Raw genomic sequence first — 20,288 nt, forward strand, 5'->3', positions numbered from 1 at the left:
ACACACACACACAGTCACAGACACACACAGTGTTTTTGTCGTTGTGTGGTGTTAGAAAAATTGCTCTGCTGTACAAATGGTTCAAATTCCAATCAATGGGAGTGAATCGTACTGTGCAACAGCTTTCAAAGGATTATGGAAATGGGATACTTGAGTCCCTCAAAATGAAGAACCAGTTCTGCGCTGCAAAAGATTTATGGGCTCAACATTGATGAAATAGCAGTTTAATGGTCTAATTTCTTTCATGAAATTTTTCAGTTACTCCACCAACTTGAATATATAAAGACAATTCGACATTTATTTATTATCCCAGGAGAGGAGCCTTCAAAGGACTCGTTTTAGCTGGTGCTACTGTTACACTGAAGGCAGTCAAAGAAGGAGATTCACAATTCAAAAACTAAAAGGAAATCAGTTCCGGGGAGTTTGAAATGGAGAATTGATGGTCGTTTGCAAGATCCACACGAATTTGCAATTGAATTATTCATATTTTAGGTCACGTACAGTAAAAGAACTGAATCTCTACAGAACCAAATATTATGATGAGTGTATATAGCCAACTGATAAGGTTCATCACAAACAGTTATAGCAAATAGAAACATACAATTACGAACTATTGCATTTCGGAATCACTAGATTACATGGAACAAATTATTCTGCAATTAGAATATCTTGCAATCATAAAAGCAGCTTTAAATAGTTCAGTTACACTAATCACTTCATAACATATGTCATTGCAATACAACTGTAATACAAAAAAGTCTTGTGTGTGCTCAGCCTTTGTAAGTATTTTGCATCATCCACAATATTAAACATATATGTGAGAGCATCCAAGAAAAAAAGTGAAAAGAAGCTGTTGACTACTTTCACTTCGACCAGAAAGGACTTTAATTCCTGAAATAAGAGAGTAAATAGATGCACTTAATTACCTTTGGTTTCAAACATTTTAAGGCAAGCAGTATAATTGTTGTGGTTGCATTCAAGCAAAGGAATTGGGAGACAAGGGAGACAATGAGTCAGAGGCTGGGCATTCTGCAACAAGTGATTTACCTGCCAACTCCGCAAAGCCTCTCTAGCCTCCACCACCTACAAGGCACAAGTTAGGAGTGTGATGGAATACTTTCCAATTGCCTGGATGTGCACAGCTGCAACACTTTAAGAAGCTGGGCACCATCCAGTAGAAAGTAATTCATTTGATCCACGAACACACTAGCTGCAGAATGTACTGCATCACTTACCAAGCCAGTGACTTCTATTGACAAAAAAGTCAAGGACAGCTGGTGTACGGGCACCTCCATGTTTCCCGCAAAGTTGCACACCATCCTGACTTGAACATATATGACCATTTCTTCATTAACACTGGGTCAAATTCCTGGACCTCCTTACCTAACAGCATCTTCACTGTACAGATTGCTGCTGTTCAAGAAAGCCCAGCTACAACGTCCAAGGCAAAAAATAGCCACCTTGCCCGAGATGCACACATCCCAGAGATTTTTTTTTAAAAAGATGATTTCACTGTCCAATACTGGTCAAACAGGAACATGACCCAAGGCTGCAACAATAAAGCCCGTTATCTAACAGGATACAGTAACCCTATACACAACATGACAAATTTCTCCAGCCTTCTGATGAACACAGCTGTGATACAAGGCCAAATATAAATCAACATGTGGATGACTTCATGAACAAAGTGCACACAGTCATTACAACAAATAACTTTTTTTCCACTATAGACTTTGTGACACAGAACATAACAAAAGCAAAATTAAAACAGGATTTTAAAAACTTAAATACAAGCAACAGGTTACATAGGGTATTGTACACCTTGAGGACAGATGATTAAGTGGCGAACCAATTTAAATGTTTACAAAAAGGATTTGACAGGGTCGAGGGAGCCGGAATGCAAGAGGAGTGAGAGAGGGTGAGGGCAGCAGGCATGAGAGAGGTTGAAGCCTCCTCATAGGCCAATTCTGGTCACCACTCTTTAGATGAGGGATTTTAGTTACATGGTTAGATTGGAGAAGCTGGGCTGTTTTCTTTGGAACAGAGGAGTATGACGGGAGATTTGATAGAGGTGTATGAGATTATTACTGCGTTTGATCAGGTAAACAATTCAACGCCCTTCCTTTAGCTGATAGTACAAGCATTAGGGGCACAGATTTTAGGCAAGAGATAAAGGGGATGTGAGAAAGAACTTTCTTCATGCAGTTAATGATAACGACCTGGAATTCGTTGCCTATGAAAGTGGACAAAGTGCAGACAACTCAATGATTTCAAAAGCAAATTGGATGAACACTTGATGAAGGTAGACCTGCAAAGCCAAGGGGATACAGCCCAACAAAAGTCTGTAGTAGTGCAGAACTTAGGTACCGATGGAAAACTGAAACTTGGTGTAGAAGCTTTTCATCTTGCTCTCATCAGGAGAGGAAAAGGCTAAGAGGAGATTTGATAGAGATGTTCAAAATCATGAGGTGGTCCAGAAAGAGTAGATAGGGAGAAACTGTTCCTGCTCATAAAAGGATCAATTACAAGAGGGCATAGATTCAAAGTGATTTGCCAAAGAAGCAAATGTGATGGGAGAAAAAACTTTTTCACACAATGAATGCTGCGTCTGGAATGCTCCACCTGGAGGCAAGTTCAATTCAGGCTTTAAATGTAGCATTGGATGATTATAGGAATAGTAACAATTTGCAGAGGTACAGGGAAAAGGCATTAAGTCATAATGCTCACTTACAGAACCAGTGCAGTCATGATGGGCCAAATGGCCTCCTTCTGCACCATAACAATCCTATAATTCACAAAACTACCAATTGTAAAGAAAACAATTTATACTGCATGAGGAGGGTGTTGATTGGTTGTCAGGTGGACACTGATTGGTAGAGGTGTTGCTATAGAGAATGCATCAGGGAACACTTAACTGCCAATCGTTTGTTCACATTCAAACCAGGCAGCACAACTCTGATCGTCCAGACATTGCGTGGTGAATGAACCAGGGAATAGCTGTCCCCCAAGCTTTTGTTTCATTGAAAAAGCAACAGTGTGTGGACATGATCCTATGTAGCTTTTAGCCACACTGCAAATCTAAGTGATCATCTTAAATTGGTTGCCAGTGTAATCTTAGCACAATCAGCATTGTTTAGCAAGTGTCGTCCAATCACAGAATCATATCTGATGTTGGACACTATGTTTTGAGTTTTGTAATCATGGGCTGGTTGGTTATCGTCATTAACTTGCCTGTTGCAAACAACAGAAGAGGCGTGCTGTTTGATACAATCCACCAGTCACTGGGACGATGGCCTATATATCTGGCATCACCCCCAACAACGAAATTCTCTGGGATATGCTACAGTCATGATGAGCTGCTATATAAATGCCTCCCAATATTTTTCACTTCCATGGCCAGCATCAAGACACCATTCCATAAACTAGTGATGTTGAACATACAGGATATACATAGTTACTGGTGGTTTACATTAGGCAATTCTGGATCATCACGAACTGGCTTCGCTGAGACAGAGGGCACACCATAGAAACCAGAGGCTGGTCCGAGAACGACAAAACTGTAAGTTACAGCAGCTATAGTGCAATCTTAAAAATCCAGTATCACAGTGTATTTTACTCATAACACATAGCAGGCGTTCCCAAACTACTCCAAGAAGAATCTGGAAGAGCCCGAGAGGAGCTGGTGCCTTGGGGGTGGGGGGGCAGGCAGAGAGGACAGTGAGTGGAGGAAGGCGAGTTTTGATTTGATTTATTATTGTCACATGTATTAACTTACAGTGAAAAGTATTGTTTCTTGCGCGCTATACAGACAAAGCATACCGTTCATAGAGAAGGAAATGAGAGAGTGCAGAATATAGTGTTACAGTTATAGCTAGGGGGTATAGAGAAAGACCAACATAATGCAAGATAGGTCCATTCAATAGTTTGATGGCAGCAGGGAAGAGTCGGCTGGTACGTGATCTCAGACTTTCGTATCTTTTTCCCAATGGAAGAACATAGAAGAGTGAATGTCCAGGGTGCATGGGGTCCTTAATTATGCTGGCTGCTTTGCCAAGGCAGCAGGAAGTGTAGACAGAGTCAATGGATGGGAGGCTGGTTTGCGTGATGGAGTGTGTGCTCCCATTACAAAATGACAAAAAAAAGACTTGGAAGTATTTGTCAAAGAACAGAACTTATTTATTACAATAAGTGTAGATATTGAAGTCATAGAAACATTTTTTTAAACTATGGTTTTGTGTGTTTGTACCTATTGCACAATAATCATTGTTTGTGGTTTAATTCTTCACTTTAATAAGGATGTTTCTCAGGGGTTCTTTCAGTGCTCTTGGGAGGTCAAAAGAGTTCCACTGCTGGAAAGGTTTGGGGAAACTCTGCCACATAGCGTACAAGATTCCATGAGAATAAATCTGATTATGAAATAAATTATGATCTAAATTGCAGAAAGTGAGCAGTTTATTTTGACTTGCCTCAACCCAGTATCAGAACTGTTTTATTAGATAGTAATTGACAGCAATGCCATTGGGCACAAGAACTGAAATCAAGCTTCAGGGCAATATAAATCTGATACTGCACAGTCACCTCAGGCCAGTCTGACCTCAGCTCACTTCATCGCAACACGCAGAAGTATCTTTCCAGATCTTAGTCTCAACATTCAACTTTTGACCTTGTGGCCGGGCTCCATAAGATCTATTTGCATCTCAACAAGAGGTTAGCTTCCTGGTGGCTGCAGGGTTGCTATTATGAAAAGTTAATCCCTTTAGCTCCTCATTTAAGCAAAATCTTAAGAGAACAATGAAGCAACCAATCTGGGGTTAACTAGTGCAGCTTCTGTAGACTTTTTATGCTATCTGCACAAAAGTTAAACACGTACACCAGAAAGAATTGTGAAGTACAACAATATTTTTATTCACTCGTGCTATAGATAGAAGTCAAAATATTTATCATTACATAAGTGTCAACTTGACTCAACTGATGCCAGATTTGCATCCGAATCAAAAGGAGTGGGGACTCCTACCCCAGTATGGACTTTGGAACATAAGATGCTCTCTGTCCATTTGTTCTCCTTTACATGGTGTTAGATTGTCTGCTTGCTCAGGTGGATGTAATATGAACCTCCTGAGTCCTGGTCAATGTTCCTCGTTCAATGCACAAAACTAAAATGAGAATACATGTTCATCTGTGGATTTTTCTGTGGGATCATACTGCACTACAACAGTGATTAGATTCCAAGTTATTCACTGGAAGTGAAGCACTCTGAATAGATGATAAGGCACTATGAGAATGCAATGTTTGTGTTCACCATCTTTTGTTTTCTGGGTGTGGTTACATAAGAACATAAGAAATAGGAGCAGGAGTAGGCCATCTAGCCCCTAGTTCCCTTGAAACCAGGAGTTAAAAATACTTCAATCATAAAGGGTACAATTAAATGAGACTACAAAGTACACGATCCATTGCTTAAAATTAAAATGTCCTTGAATTTTACCTCTGCTCCAAGGAAACGGAAAGTCTACCCCTAGCATAACCGAGTGAGAAAGCTCAGGTGGTTAGGGGCTGTAAAAGACTGGGCCTTGTGATTGGGGACTCCACAATTAAGGGGACAGATAGGAGGGTCGGAACTAAAGGTAGGGACTCAGGGTTGGTGTGTTGCCTACCAGGGGCTGGGGTCCGGGATGTGTCTGACAGGGTATTCAGGACTCTTAGGGGGGAGGGAGATAAACCACAAGTTATTGTACATGTGGGGACACACGACATAGGGAGGATAGGGGAAGGGGATATTAGGCAGGGATTTATGGAGTTGGGGTGGAAACTAAAGGCCAAGACTGACAGAGTGGTTATCTCTGGACTCTTGCCTGTACCACGGGATAGTTTAGAGAGGAATAGGGAGAGGGAAGGTTTGAATTCATGGCTGAGGGGATGGTGCAGGAGGGAGGGGTTCAGGTACTTAAGCAATTGGGGCTCGTACTGGGGAAGGTGTGACCTCTATGAGAAGGATGGTCTACACCTTAATCAGAAGGGGACCAATATCCTGGGGGGTAAATTTGCTAAGGCCATGCAGGGAGGTTTAAACTGATTCGGGGGGGGGGGAGGGATCCTGAGTAGTGGGGCTGAAAGTGAGGGATGCATGGATGGGGACTGCAATGCACGGCATTGCAGAGGTGGGGTGGAGCAGGGTTTGAAATGTGTATACTTCAATGCCAGGAGTATTCGCAATAAAGTGGGTGAACTTGCAGCGTGGATCAGTACCTGGGACTTCGATGTTGTGGCTATTTCAGAGACATGGATAGAGCAGGGGCAGGAATGGATGCTGCAGGTCCCGGGGTTCAAATGTTTTAGTCGAAGTAGGGAAGGAGGTAGAAGAGGGGGAGGGGTAGCATTATTGGTCAGAGATTGTATCACAGTGTCAGAGAGGAGGTTTGATGAGGACTTATCTGTTGAGGTAGTATGGGCGGAGATTAGAAATAGGAGAGGAGAGGTCACCCTGTTGGGAGTCTTTTATAGACCTCCTAAAAGTTCTAGAGAGGTTGAGGAAAGGATTGCGGAGTCAATCCTGCTTAGGAGTGAAAGTAATAGGGCAATTGTTATGGGGGATTTTAACTTGACTAATATTGACTGGAATTGTTATAGCTCTAGCTCGTTAGAGGGGTCAGTTTTTGTTCAAAGCGTGCAGGAAGGTTTTTTGACTCAGTATGTAGACAGGCCAACTAGAGGTGAGGCTATATTGGATCTGGTGCTGGGAAATGAGCCAGACCAGGTGCTAGACTTGGAAGTTGGTGTGCATTTTGGTGATAGTGACCACAATTCGGTTACGTTCACCTTAGTGATGGAAAGGGATAGGCATGAACCTCGGGCCAGTGGTTTTAGCTGGGGGAAGGGTAATTATGAGGCTATTAGGAGAGAATTAGGAAACATAGGTTGGACTAGGAGATTACAGGGACTGGGAACGTCCGACATGTGGAGTTTTTTCAAGGAGCAGCTACTGCGAGTCTGTGATAGGTATGTCCCTGTCAGGCAAGGAGGAATTGGTAGGGCTAGGGAACCGTGGTGCACCAAAAAAGTTTCTTTGTTGGTTAAAAAGAAAAAGGAGGCTTATGTTCGGATGAGACGTGAGCACTCGGGTAGTGCACTAGAAAGCTTTAGATTGGCTAAGAGGGAGTTGAAGAGCGAGCTTAGAAGGGCTAAAAGGGGACATGAGAAGACTTTGGCGGATAGGGTTAAAGAGAATCCTAAGGCGTTCTATAGGTATGTCAAGAACAGAAGGTTGGTTAGGGCAAGTTTAGGGCCAGTTATAGATGGCAGAGGGAAGTTATGTGTGGAACCGGAGGAGATTGGTGAAGCATTGAACCAATATTTCTCTTCGGTGTTCACGCAAGGGGACATGAATATAGCTGAGGAGGACACTGGGTTGCAAGGGAGTAGAATAGACAGTATTACAGTTGATAAGGAGGATGTGCAGGATATTCTGGAGGGTCTGAAAATAGATAAATCCCCTGGTCCGGATGGGATTTATCCAAGGATTCTCTGGGAGGCAAGAGAAGTGATTGCAGAGCCTCTGGCTCTGATCTTCAGGTCGTCGTTGGCCTCTGGTATAGTACCAGAAGATTGGAGGTTAGCGAATGTTGTCCCATTGTTTAAGAAGGGGAACAGAGACTTCCCCGGGAATTATAGACCGGTGAGTCTCACTTCTGTTGTCGGCAAGATGTTGGAAAAAATTATAAGGGATAGGATTTATAGTTATTTGGAGAGTAATGAATTGATAGGTGATAGTCAGCATGGTTTTGTGGCAGGTAGGTCGTGCCTTACTAACCTTATTGAGTTTTTTGAGAAAGTGACCAAGGAGGTGGATGGGGGCAAGGCAGTGGACGTGGTATATATGGATTTTAGTAAGGCGTTTGATAAGGTTCACCATGGTAGGCTTCTGCAGAAAATGCAGATGTATGGGATTGGGGGTGATCTAGGAAATTGGATCAGGAATTGGCTAGCGGATAGGAAACAGAGGGTGGTGGTTGATAGTAAATATTCATCATGGAGTGCGGTTACAAGTGGTGTACCTCAGGGATCTGTTTTGGGGCCACTGCTGTTTGTAATATTTATTAATGATCTGGATGAGGGTATAGTTGGGTGGATTAGCAAATTTGCTGATGACACCAAAGTCGGTGGTGTGGTAGACAGTGAGGAAGGGTGTCGTAGTTTGCAGGAAGACTTAGACAGGTTGCAAAGTTGGGCCGAGAGGTGGCGGATGGAGTTTAATGCGGAGAAGTGTGAGGTAATTCACTTTGGTAGGAATAACAGATGTGTTGAGTATAGGGCTAACGGGAGGACTTTGAATAGTGTGGAGGAGCAGAGGGATCTAGGTGTATGTGTGCATAGATCCCTGAAAGTTGGGAATCAAGTAGATAAGGTTGTTAAGAAGGCATATGGTGTCTTGGCGTTTATTGGTAGGGGGATTGAATTTAGGAGTCGTAGCGTTATGTTGCAACTGTACACAACTCTGGTGCGGCCGCACTTGGAGTACTGTGTGCAGTTCTGGTCCCCACATTACAGGAAGGATGTGGAGGCTTTGGAGAGGGTGCAGAGGAGGTTTACCAGGATGTTGCCTGGTATGGAGGGGAGATCCTATGAGGAGAGGCTGAGGGATTTGGGATTGTTTTCGCTGGAAAGGCGGCGGCTAAGAGGGGATCTTATTGAAACATATAAGATGATTAGAGGTTTAGATAGGGTGGATAGTGATAGCCTTTTTCCTCTGATGGAGAAATCCAGCACGAGGGGGCATGGCTTTAAATTGAGGGGGGGTAGTTATAGAACCGATGTCAGGGGTAGGTTCTTTACCCAGAGGGTGGTGAGGGATTGGAATGCCCTGCCAGCATCAGTAGTAAATGCGCCTAGTTTGGGGGCGTTTAAGAGATCCGTAGATAGGTTCATGGACGAAAAGAAATTGGTTTAGGTTGGAGGGTCACAGTTTTTTTTTTAACTGGTCGGTGCAACATCGTGGGCCGAAGGGCCTGTTCTGCGCTGTAATGTTCTATGTTCTATGTTCTATGTTCTAATGCAGACACTTACACATTTGACTTAAATTTCAACAATTTAAAATCATATTGAATTACTGGCTGACAACACGTGTAGCTAAGTCCTCAAAACGCTGTGTGCAGCATTCAAACACTGAGGATTAACTGTAACATCCCCAACATCAATCCTATTAGGATCCAATCAGGGATCAAAGCTGCGACCTTTATTCTAACTCACCGAACAGTTGCACATTGCATGGTACAAATATATGGACTATGAAGCACTCCGGTCTGATATTAACTGGAAAGATGACAAGGACACGGCAACTGGCCTCAGTGTCCCACGCAAGGAAAGGTGTAGTATTGCTGGCAATGCCTACAGAAACAGCACTGCTGCCTCACAGTGCCAGGGCCCTGGGTTTGATTTCCAACATGGGTGACTGTCTGTGTGGAGTTTGCACAATCTCCCCATGTCTGCTTGGGTTTCCTCCGGGTGCTCCAGTTTCCTCCCACAGCCTGAAAGACGTGCTGGTTAGGTGCATTGACCCGAACAGGCGCTGGAGTGTGGCGACTAGGGGAAATTTCACAGTAACTTCATTGCAGTGTTAATGTAAACCTTACTTGTGACTAATAAATAAACTTTAACTTGAACTTTAAATACCCCCAACAACTTCAGGAGATACAATAGACTACTGGAAAAAAATGAAATACAGAAACTTCTTTGTCAATAAAGCAGTGAACCAACCACACCCAATGGACTACAAAGTTGCAATTTCAAAAAGCCAATTACCAGACATTTCTGGAAAAGTCTTCTATTTTTAATATTTGCTTCATCACACTGAAATCACCAAACATTAGTGACAGAAACTGTCCTGATTTTGTAGCCACTATATTGAGACAAAGAGATTTGTCAAGTTTTGGACAAGTCACTTGTAAAGTTATCTTGACCAACACTGCTCCGGTGCTGGTGACATTTCCTACACTGTGATTGACAGCTGAATGCTCTCCCCCAGCCACTGCCAAATGCCTTCTTTACTGCGAGTGTACTGTTACTCTCAGCTGTCCTTTCACACAGCTGTTGGAATGTCAGACATTATCCCTGGTATTTCACTACAGAAGCTTCATGGAGTAATTGATACAGAGTGAAAAAACTATACAGATGATTTTGTCTACAAATGCTAACCTTCATAAAGAGCTGAAATCTGAATGAACGAGAGAAGGATATCATGAAAGAAACTACTCGCGAATGGGGACTCTTAGGGAAAGAACAATAGACACTGAAAATAATCAAGGTGATCTAATAGGATTTTAATTAAAGGTTGGATACCATCCAGAATCATTTTAGGAGCACATTAAAGATAACGGCAGGACAGTGTTGACCACAATCTGAACGATACCCTGCTGAACAACCTACTTACTTCATATTTATCTTTTCTCCCTATTCTAATGAAAAGCAAAGGAGGTCAATACATAACCTATTCCCAGAACTCTATCAATGCAACTCTATAACCAGTTGCTGGAAAGTAACATTGACCATCGCAGGTTGTTTCCCGCTCATTGCCATCGGCACTAATTACTTTCTTAGACAGTTCAGCCTAGACTGGAAATTCACCGACAGAAGCATGAATGTGCATTGTCAAGGATCTAATACAAAGACAAAACTTTCCAATCTCTATACAGAACAAAGAAATCCCCCACTCTAAAGGGATCATTTACTACCCAAGCCCTGGAACCCATTTCCAGGCCACTGTGAACAGCTGGTCGGCAAATCAGCAACACCTCTTGTCATACGCAAAGCATCTAAAGCACATTCCACTGTATCCAAATAAGGTCAGCGTCAAACCTCTAACAATGCAATCAAAATCCATAATGAACCATTGGCCAGCACAGCAGCAAACATCAACACTGTTGACTCTTGCTAGAGTCAGTGTCCAGGGTCTAAATACTCAGTGAAGTTCACAGACATCCACAAGGTATGATGTCTATTACCCTTCATATTCCACATAAATGTACTAATACATGAATGAAATTAGTTTAATTAAAAGATTTCACTTTCTAGACCCACCAGTAATTTATAGAGAAAAAACAAAATTGCTCTTACAGTAGTTGCAACGATTAAAACAGAGGCGTTTTATCCCATTTCTTTCCCAGTCATAAGGATAGGTAAGTGATTGATCACAGTGTGATATCCACAATAAGTGTTACAGTTTACTGCCCAAGTACTGCAAATCTGACAACCCAAGTATTGAAAATGCCAATTTGAGTGACATCATGTGTTCTAATCTGAGATTTTGGACCAATTCCATTCACAATACAATCACAGAAAAAGTTTGAACCGCTCTCAGCCAGACTACTAGACTGCGCACAGCATCAAAGTTCAACTCTGGGACTTGAAGCTGATAATGGTAACCTATATTCCAACCTACAGCAAACCTGGTAGAGCAGAAATAGCACTGAAGACATTTGTTATCCACTCCTCCTTGGCAGAGATTCCAGTATAATTTTAGAACACATTCTGAAGAGATGGAATACTTTTAACCAATCAGAAAAAGTGATCCATTGTCTCTCGTTTTGGTTTTCCCTCCCTAATTCGCCAAAATTACATCTACATCTTGGATTTGATTGCCCAATCAATGGACAATATTGCAGCTTAGCCGTGGATCTATTTCTTCAGAGATTTTAGGTTAATGCATTTCTTCATGGTTTACAATCCTCCAACTTAAAATTTCATTTCCCAACTGTTAAACTAAAGATGAGAAACCTTCCTGCTCACGTGTATATAAAAATATCTAATGGTGTTACTCGCAGAAGAGGAACCAGGATGTTCTCTCTGCAATATAATAGAAGTAAAACACTGCGAATGCTGAAAACCTGAAATAAAAACAGAAAGTCCTGTTAAGGCCTGGCAGCAACCGTCCAGAGAAAAAGAGAGTAAGAAGTCTCACAACACCAGGTTAAAGTCCAACAGGTTTATTTGGTAGCACAAGCCACAAGCTTTCAGAGTGCTGCTCCTTCATCAGGTGAGTGGGAGTTCTGTTCACAAACAGGGCATATATAGACACAAACGCAATTTACAAAATAATGGTTGGAATGCGAGGCTTTACAGGTAATCAAGTCTTAAAGGTACAGACAACTGTCTGTACTCACTAACTGTCCTGGCTGGAGACAATACACATCTCTTTAACCTGTGCTTAACCCTTTCTCCACTCACATTGTCTGTACTTTTAAGACTCACATTCCAACCATTATTTTGTAAATTGGGTTTGTGGCTTGTGCTACCAAGTAAACCTGTTGGACTTTAACCTGGTGTTGTAAGACTTCTTACTGTGCTTACCACAGTCCAATGTCGGCATCTCCACATCAGAGAAAGAGAAACAGAGTTAATGATTCGAATCATAATAACCCAGTCACTCTCTACAGAGGTACGGCCAGGCCTGCTGAGTTATTTACGCACTTTGTGTTCTCTCACTGTCCCCAGCAACTCAACTAGCATCACCAAGAGAAAACAAATTAAACATCTTATCTTATTTACTGCTTGTGAGACTATGCATAAATTGGCTGCCCCATTTTCCTACATTGTTGGCCTTCAAACATTTTAGAATGCACTGCTGACAGTGTGTGTCACACAAAGACAAATCATTCTTTATAACATCCTCCAAGAAAAATTGGTAAAGACATATAGCATCTTGAAAAAAAAAAATCAAATTTGGAACAAATGTATTGTCCACTCTTAATAAAGAGCAACAAGACAAAATATCCAGGAGGAAAATAATTAACCAACACAAATAGCATTTATTCCAAAATGGAATCGCAGTTACTGGTAATCAAAATGGACTTCATTATTACACTCTCCAATACCACTAACAATTAAACTTCCTGGTACTGAGATTTGATTGACACCAGAACAAGTCGAAAGAATTCGAAGTGTGAACAAAAAGGTTTTGATATAGCTTAAGAGTATACGAAAACAACTTCCTCCCTTTTCAGTCTTGGAGGAGAATGGCACTGGTTACTCTGAATGCAGTCTAAAAGAGCACGGATTATGACATTTCTACACACTTTGTCAAGACAAATTCTCCCCTTTCTTATGTGTTAACCAGCTTGTGCCCCTCTTCCTGAATGTATGGGAAACTATGTAAACAGCACTTCACTTGATAAAAGTTAGAGACTTTAAACTCTATAACTGGAATGTTTCCTGTTTACAGGAGCTAAAGCAACAAGATTGTCGCATTGTCTGGAAGTCACGGCACTCAATTCAAAAGATTAGACTCCTGGTTCCAAGACTATATCATATGCAATCCATTGGTAAGGTTGGCATAATTTAAGTGAGAATTAGCTCCACTGTTGAGCGGTCACATCTTTGTTTTGTTGCATTTTCAAAATTCAAAAGAGAGAAGACAGACGAACAGGAAATGATAAACAGTCATTTTTAGCCCGTCACAATATGTTGTTAATGAGAGTAATCATGATTTTAAATTGTGCAAGTCAAATTTGAATACAGTCCAAGGCCACTAAAACTGCAACACATTCAGCCTTACAGAGAACCAGTCATTAAGGGAGAAACATGTAAACTTGAATCAACCTGCATGGAAAATCAATATGGAAATAACCATATAAAAACTTGATTGCCAAAGAGCTCAATTGGCTTCATGTTTGACAATTTAAAACAAGCATTATTTCCTCCGAATTACTCAAACCACATTTATAAAACAGGTATTTTTTAAAAACTTGATAATAGTGAGGCATTAAACATAAAAATCCATTACTTGGCACATCGTATAGCAAGCTGTTCTCTCAAATAATGCATTGTTGAGTGAGGCGGTTTCAAAAATCGCCAACTCAAATGGAAATGACTTTCATTGCACTGTCAAGAAAAGCACATTTAACTTTAAATCCAAAGATTAGCTTTTAAAATATTTACCTTTGATCAAAATAATATAAATTTGACCAAATAAATTGAATATGAAATCCAAGCTTAGAAAAATATCAGCAAAAGGTTTTGCCGGAATAACCATTTCCCTATTTTACATTCTCTTCATCTCAAAGTGATTACATTCCAACATAAACTAAAATAATTGAAGCGCCACCAAAATATAAAATTAGAGGATGCTGCTAACTTGCAAAGTTGCATTGAAGTGCAGCAATAGTTAAAAAGGTAACAGTTAAGCTACATCGACATTGTACATTAAAGATTTGCCCATCTCTTCATAAACTAAGTTATTTTAAGCTTAAGTTATCTATTTCCTGTCAATTGTTCCGAGTTTTCACTAGATATTGAACTACTAAAGGGATGAGTTTTATCTTCTTACCTGTAACAGAAATCTTTAGGTTCGCTTCTAAAGGCCTGTTATTGTCCAAGTCTTGGCTCAGTTTAAGGTGTCCAGTGTTTTGGTCCAAAATCAAAAGGTTAAGCTCATTGCCCTCGACAAAGGTGTAAAAAAGATGATCTGATACATCCGGGTCATAGGCTGGAATCTTCCCAATCACCCCAGAGGGAAAGCTGTTTGACTTGTTGGTCACATAGTTGTTAAAGATGATCTCAAAATTCCTAAGCACTGGAGCATTGTCATTTTTATCCACAAGTCGAACGTGGATTGTAGCTCGGTTGACCAGAGGTGCTGAGGTGGCTTGGACCACTATGACATATTCAGTTTTGGTTTCATAATCCAAATCAGAGAGAGCAATGAGATCTCCAGTAAACATATCCAACTGGAAAACCTCAGGAATGTTTCCTTCCACAATCTGGTACATTATTTGTGCATTTGTTCCCTCATCGGGATCTGTTGCTGTGATCCTGGCCACCGATGAGCCAACAGGACTGTTTTCTTCGATATAAATATCAAACTCATCCTCTTCAAAAGCAGGAGCATTATCATTTACATCAAGCACTGTAATCTGGACATTCACCGATGCCTTTAGTGGTGGGCTGCCTTTGTCTACAGCAAAGACTCTCAAATTATAAACCGGAACATTCTCTCTATCCAACTTCCTCCCAGTTCGAATAATCCCTGATGAAGGCTCAATGTAGAAATCCCCATCTCCATCATCGCCACCTTGGAAGGTGTAAGACACTCTTCCATTGAGTCCTGAATCGCGATCAGTGGCTGAAATCTGCAGTACGCTAGTTGACAAAGGAACGTCCTCATATACCGTGCCCTGGTACAAATCTCGCACAAACTGAGGGTTGTTATCATTAGCATCATTAACCAGAATTTCAACATATGTAGTATCAGATTTCTGTGGGATTCCATTGTCTCTTGCTGTTATTGCCAATGTGTATGATGCCTGATCTTCATAGTCTAGCTCCATCTGTGTGGTTATAGTTCCAGTGTCTGGGTTAATTTTAAACTGGGGAAAGTTGTCCTCCATGATATACGTTATCCTGGCATTCTCCCCTGTATCTTCATCAGAAGCACTGATGATCACCACTGTTGTGCCAACCGGTTTGTCCTCATTGATACTGACTGTGTAGTGGGAGCTCTGGAATACTGGTCTGTGTGTGTTAGCATCAGTGACATTGACATAGACCTGAACTGTGTCCAACCGAGTTCCATCTGAAGCAGTAACCGTGAGAACATACTGCCTTTCCTGTTTGTAATCTAGGGGCAAAGCTAAAGTGATCAGCCCACCACCACTTTGGCTGGTTATTGAAAATCGATTTCTTGTGTTGCCACTTGATATTTGATACGTGACCACACTGTTAACATCCCTGTCAATCGCTGTGACAGTCAACACGCTGCTACCCACGGGTGCATCTTCATTCAACCTTAGATAGTAAACTCTCTCCGTGAAGGTAGGATTGTTGTCATTCACATCCAACACAGTAATGCTGATCCCAGCGGAGGAAGACATGGATGGGATCCCATTATCTCTAGCTTCTACGCCAAAAGCATAAAACTCGGTCATCTCTCGATCCAATTCCATAGCGACTGTTATCCACCCTGTATTGTTACTAATAACAAGTGGGAAGTCTGGGGGTGTATCAACCAGTCTGTATTCCAAACGAGCATTGTCACCAGAGTCAGCATCAATAGCCTGGACGTGAATGACTGAGTACCCAATAGCAACATTCTCTAACACTGTGGCCTGAAAAGGTGTGCTTACAAATATTGGGGCATTATCATTCACATCAATCACTTGTATCATGACCAAACCAGTGCTATTAATCAAAGGCGGCCTTCCACCATCTTGGGCTTTAATTCGAAGGGTGTATTCTCTGGTTGATTCATAATCCAATGGGTTGATGATATCAATATTGCCATTTACAGAATCTATGTAGAATTGACCTCTTATATTTCCACTCACTATGCTGTAGTGAATTACCGCATTGTTCCCTTTATCTCGATCAGTAGCTTTGACCTGCAGGATTTTGGTATTCACAGGAACATTTTCAGGCACTTGGACAACATACCGCTTCTCACTGAATTGAGGGGAGTTGTCATTCTCGTCTTCCACGGTTATGTAAACAGTTGCTGTGGCACTTAGAGGACCAGGATCTTTCCCTTGATCGTTTGCCTCCACAATTAAGTGGTATTCAGCCACCAATTCCCGATCTATGACCCCTCTGGTCCTTACAATCCCAGATCTGGTGTCAATCTCAAAGACAGAGTTATTTCCATTATGGTTGACAATACGGTACAGCATGTTAGCGTTGGAAGGTGCATCACTATCAGTTGCTCGAATAGTCAGCACTTCATAGCCCACCTCCACATTCTCCCGAATGATTTCCCTGTACTCGGATAGTTCAAAGAGCGGGATGTGGTCATTAGTGTCACTGACAGTCACAGTAAGGATGGCGGTACCCATTCGACGTGGTGTTCCATTGTCATATGCAGTAACTTTGAAAAAAAAAGTGAAAACAATAAAAAAACATGCTGGCAAAAATTGTAAACTCTTCAGTGAATCATTCTACAATGCAGTTCTAGACATGCTGCTTAAAGGTCAGTTAAATAAGCAAAGATCAGGAATCATCTGTAGTAACTTTCTAGTCTGGGTGGCTTAGTACCAAGCCACACACTGCATTTCAATCACCATATGATATCTGATGGACAGTGCACCCAGAATATTGCTCCCTCTGATTTTCTCCCACGTAGGAAAACTCTTCTTCTCTGTTGACCACAGCTCAAATTAGCTACTGACCAAAATTGCCAACTTGTGGTGCTGCCACCTCTGATACGGAAGGTTTTGGGTTTGGATCGAGAATTCAGTACTGCAAAAGTGTGCTGGATTGACCAAGATGCATTATTTCAGAGGAAATGTCAAACTGAGGCACACTCTGCCTGATCAGGGGATGAAGATTGAGGGAGCAAAAAAGAGACAGGGGAAATAAAAAGGCCAGTCTTGTTGTCCTGCGTTTGAGTAACAGACCGCAAAGCGTATTGATTCCACAGCAGTGAAATACAAGGGGGAGGATTAGCATGCAGGTGAATGGTTTGACTTGGGAAGAAAGGCCACAGGAGTGACCTTTTGAACAAGGTGAAGACAATATTCAACTATGCTGAGCAACATTTTCCCCTCAAAAAGAAACCAGAGAGAAAAATAATCATCATTGCTGTCAGTATCTTTATATAGCCCAGTCTCAAACCACAAATAAATGGACTGTGGAATTGTCCCCCAATCCCTATTACCTTACTATTGCTCTTTCAATCACCAATCATGTCCTCAAATGTTACTTCTACTGCTACGCTCTCATTTTTTTGTTCAACCTACAATTCTGCCCCTACCCCCACACCAGTGAAGTGCCATGAAAGACTTTGCTATGTTAAAATACTTTATGCAAATATGAACTGTTAACAGTTACTTATCAAAACATTTACAATTCAAAGAAGATCTAATTCATTCTGTGAGGGTGTTAAAAGAACTAAGGTTTTGAACAACACATTCCTGTACGTCGGAGGAATTATTGGCACAAGGTCAATGGGCAACAGGGTGCAGCCAAAGTGGTGTCTCAGGACCTGGCAATGATTTCCATTTTGCACTAATGGTAATTGCTGCAATTTAGTGGATACCAAACACATATGAAAATGGGCCATATAGAAAAGTGCACATTGTTGCAAAACCATAAACAATAGCTGCACGCAAGCATAGATACATGGCAAATGGATTAAACGTTAACAACCGTGAAGTCAAAAGATGTAAAACCACAATTTTAAAATATCAATAATATAAGTAATTACCTACTTATCTGAGGTGAATTAAATAAGAGTAAGAGAATGAGTGCAAATGTGTCCATCCCTGCAACAACTACACAAGTTACGTAGAGTGCGATGGTAATCTTATCAAACACAAATTAGAATTTGGGGTAGAGTTTTAAAAAGGTGCGCCCTGGGCTGATAAATCTACAGTTTGTATAGCTCACGTTTAGGATTAGAGAACGATAGATAGATATCAAAGCTTCCCCTCCTGAGTTTCACCTCATCTCTTGAATGGCTTCAAAGTAGCAATGCAGCAGAGGCCTGGACCCAGAACAGTCACCATACAGCACACCTTCTTAGCCAGTACACAAAAAATAACACTGCAATCATTTTTGGTTTGTTTAAATTGCTCAATTTGCTGAAATCAACTACTCCAGTGCTTCCGAGATTCAGCAATCAAATGACATTTGACACATTCTTCAAATAAACTCCGACAAAGAATTGCTTAAAAAAAAAAATCAGTGGCACCTCAGCTTGTTCACTGGTTTGCAAAGCCATATTACCCATCACTGTAACTTACAATTGGACAGACAGGGACAAAATCCCTCCTCAAATAAATATTAACCAGAAACAAAACACGTGGAAATGAGTGTTCCTGTGCTCACTTGAAATGATTAAAATTATCAGTAGGATTCAACCCAGACCTTGTAAGTTTTAAGATTAACAGTGTGAATATGTAGCTACAGTACTGACATACAAGAAGTCAAAATGACCATTAAAAGTTTCTGTTAGGTAGCTTCCCATCCATTTTTGGTTTCTTTTGTTTTTGGGATACTGATACAATCAATGCTCCAAAACAATTTACCTACATGCTCATCCTCCCCCTTGGATTTCACTGTTGTGGAATCAATACACTTTGCAGTCTGTTACTCAAACTCAAGAGAACAAAACTGGCCTTCTTATGTCCCTGCAGTCTGTTTTTGTTCTATCAATCTTCGGGCTTTGAAAACTCAATTTTTGTATGCTCCACCACTCTCCCTCGATTTGTTTAATCTTCCCTTCACTTTCCACTTTTGTTGCTCAATCTTAAAATGACTCCTTCAAGAACAAAGTATCTTTTACAATTTCTACTCTAGCATCAAAGAATATACCAAAAGATGAACTACCATATCCAAAATAATATGTCTGAATTGGAGGGTGGAAATAGTTGGAGGAAGGATAAAGCTGTATTGTGTAAAACAAAGTGAGGATTTTTGGATTATTCGCAATTTATAAAATTATATGGCATGAAACACCACCCATCAGGTAATAAATAGTGTCTGCAATTTCACTCTCCACCCATAAAAGGCTGTGACATTTCATTTTCTCACAGTGCAATACAATCTAGCCAACTAGCCCAAGCACTAAAATAAACATCGCTGCCCAAGGATTGCAGTTTGTCTTATTATGTGGTATTTACACTAGATTCTGAATGCTCCTGCTATATTCTAAACTTCATTCCACTTTGTGATAAACTCACTCACGATTTTGGTTCTATGTTGCATGTTAACTGTGGGCAAGATACCCTGAAACATCGATTCTGTTCTGCCTTTGTCAATGAACCATTACTTTTGGAATTGTGCCAGGTAAAATGGTGCTATGCACTTGAGACACATGATGCAGGCTAATTTTGTATGTTTAAAAAGGATATGACAAGCAACACTGCTAAATTTTGATTTCTGGTGGTGAAATCAGCTTTGATTGTTGCCTGGACCGGGGAGAATTATCTATTACAGTGAATCATATTTACTGGTCAATGGGAACCCCTATCTATGAGATTATGTTGTAGGAATGACTGTCTTTGATGCAGCTCACTCAAGTCAAAAGCAGCAACGTGAAAGATTAAATAAGATTGTTTCTACTGTCATTACCTATTTTTATACAAATCTGACAAAGTATTGGCAGAAATGAGTAAACTCTCGACTTTTATTGATGACTCTAAATTAAACAGATGCTGCTGGTGCTGTGAGAAGTAGCTTTCATTTTAAACAACATACAAGAAATTTAGAAACAATCACATAACAATGAACTTTCAGTCACAAGTTGAGGACTAATGGTACAACCACTAGTCTTGTGCTTTACCCTCTTGAGGGTTGCAGTACTGTTTGGGTAA

The 20,288-nt window shown here is 41.0% G+C and overlaps 1 protein-coding gene across 6 annotated transcripts in view; it reads right to left on the reverse strand.

Annotated features, from left to right (window-relative positions):
* celsr1a (cadherin EGF LAG seven-pass G-type receptor 1a) overlaps nt 1-20,288 on the reverse strand; it is a 324,635-nt gene that overhangs the window by 300,769 nt on the left and 3,578 nt on the right. For all 6 annotated transcript variants that reach the window (XM_078235521.1, XM_078235523.1, XM_078235517.1 and 3 more), the window contains exon 2: nt 14,312-16,840. In XM_078235521.1, coding sequence (XP_078091647.1) covers nt 14,312-16,840 — 2,529 coding nt within the window. The remainder of the gene's footprint in view (nt 1-14,311; nt 16,841-20,288) is intronic.

This window comes from Mustelus asterias, chromosome 19, assembly GCF_964213995.1.
Source record: "Mustelus asterias chromosome 19, sMusAst1.hap1.1, whole genome shotgun sequence".
NCBI classification, from domain to species: domain Eukaryota; kingdom Metazoa; phylum Chordata; class Chondrichthyes; order Carcharhiniformes; family Triakidae; genus Mustelus; species Mustelus asterias.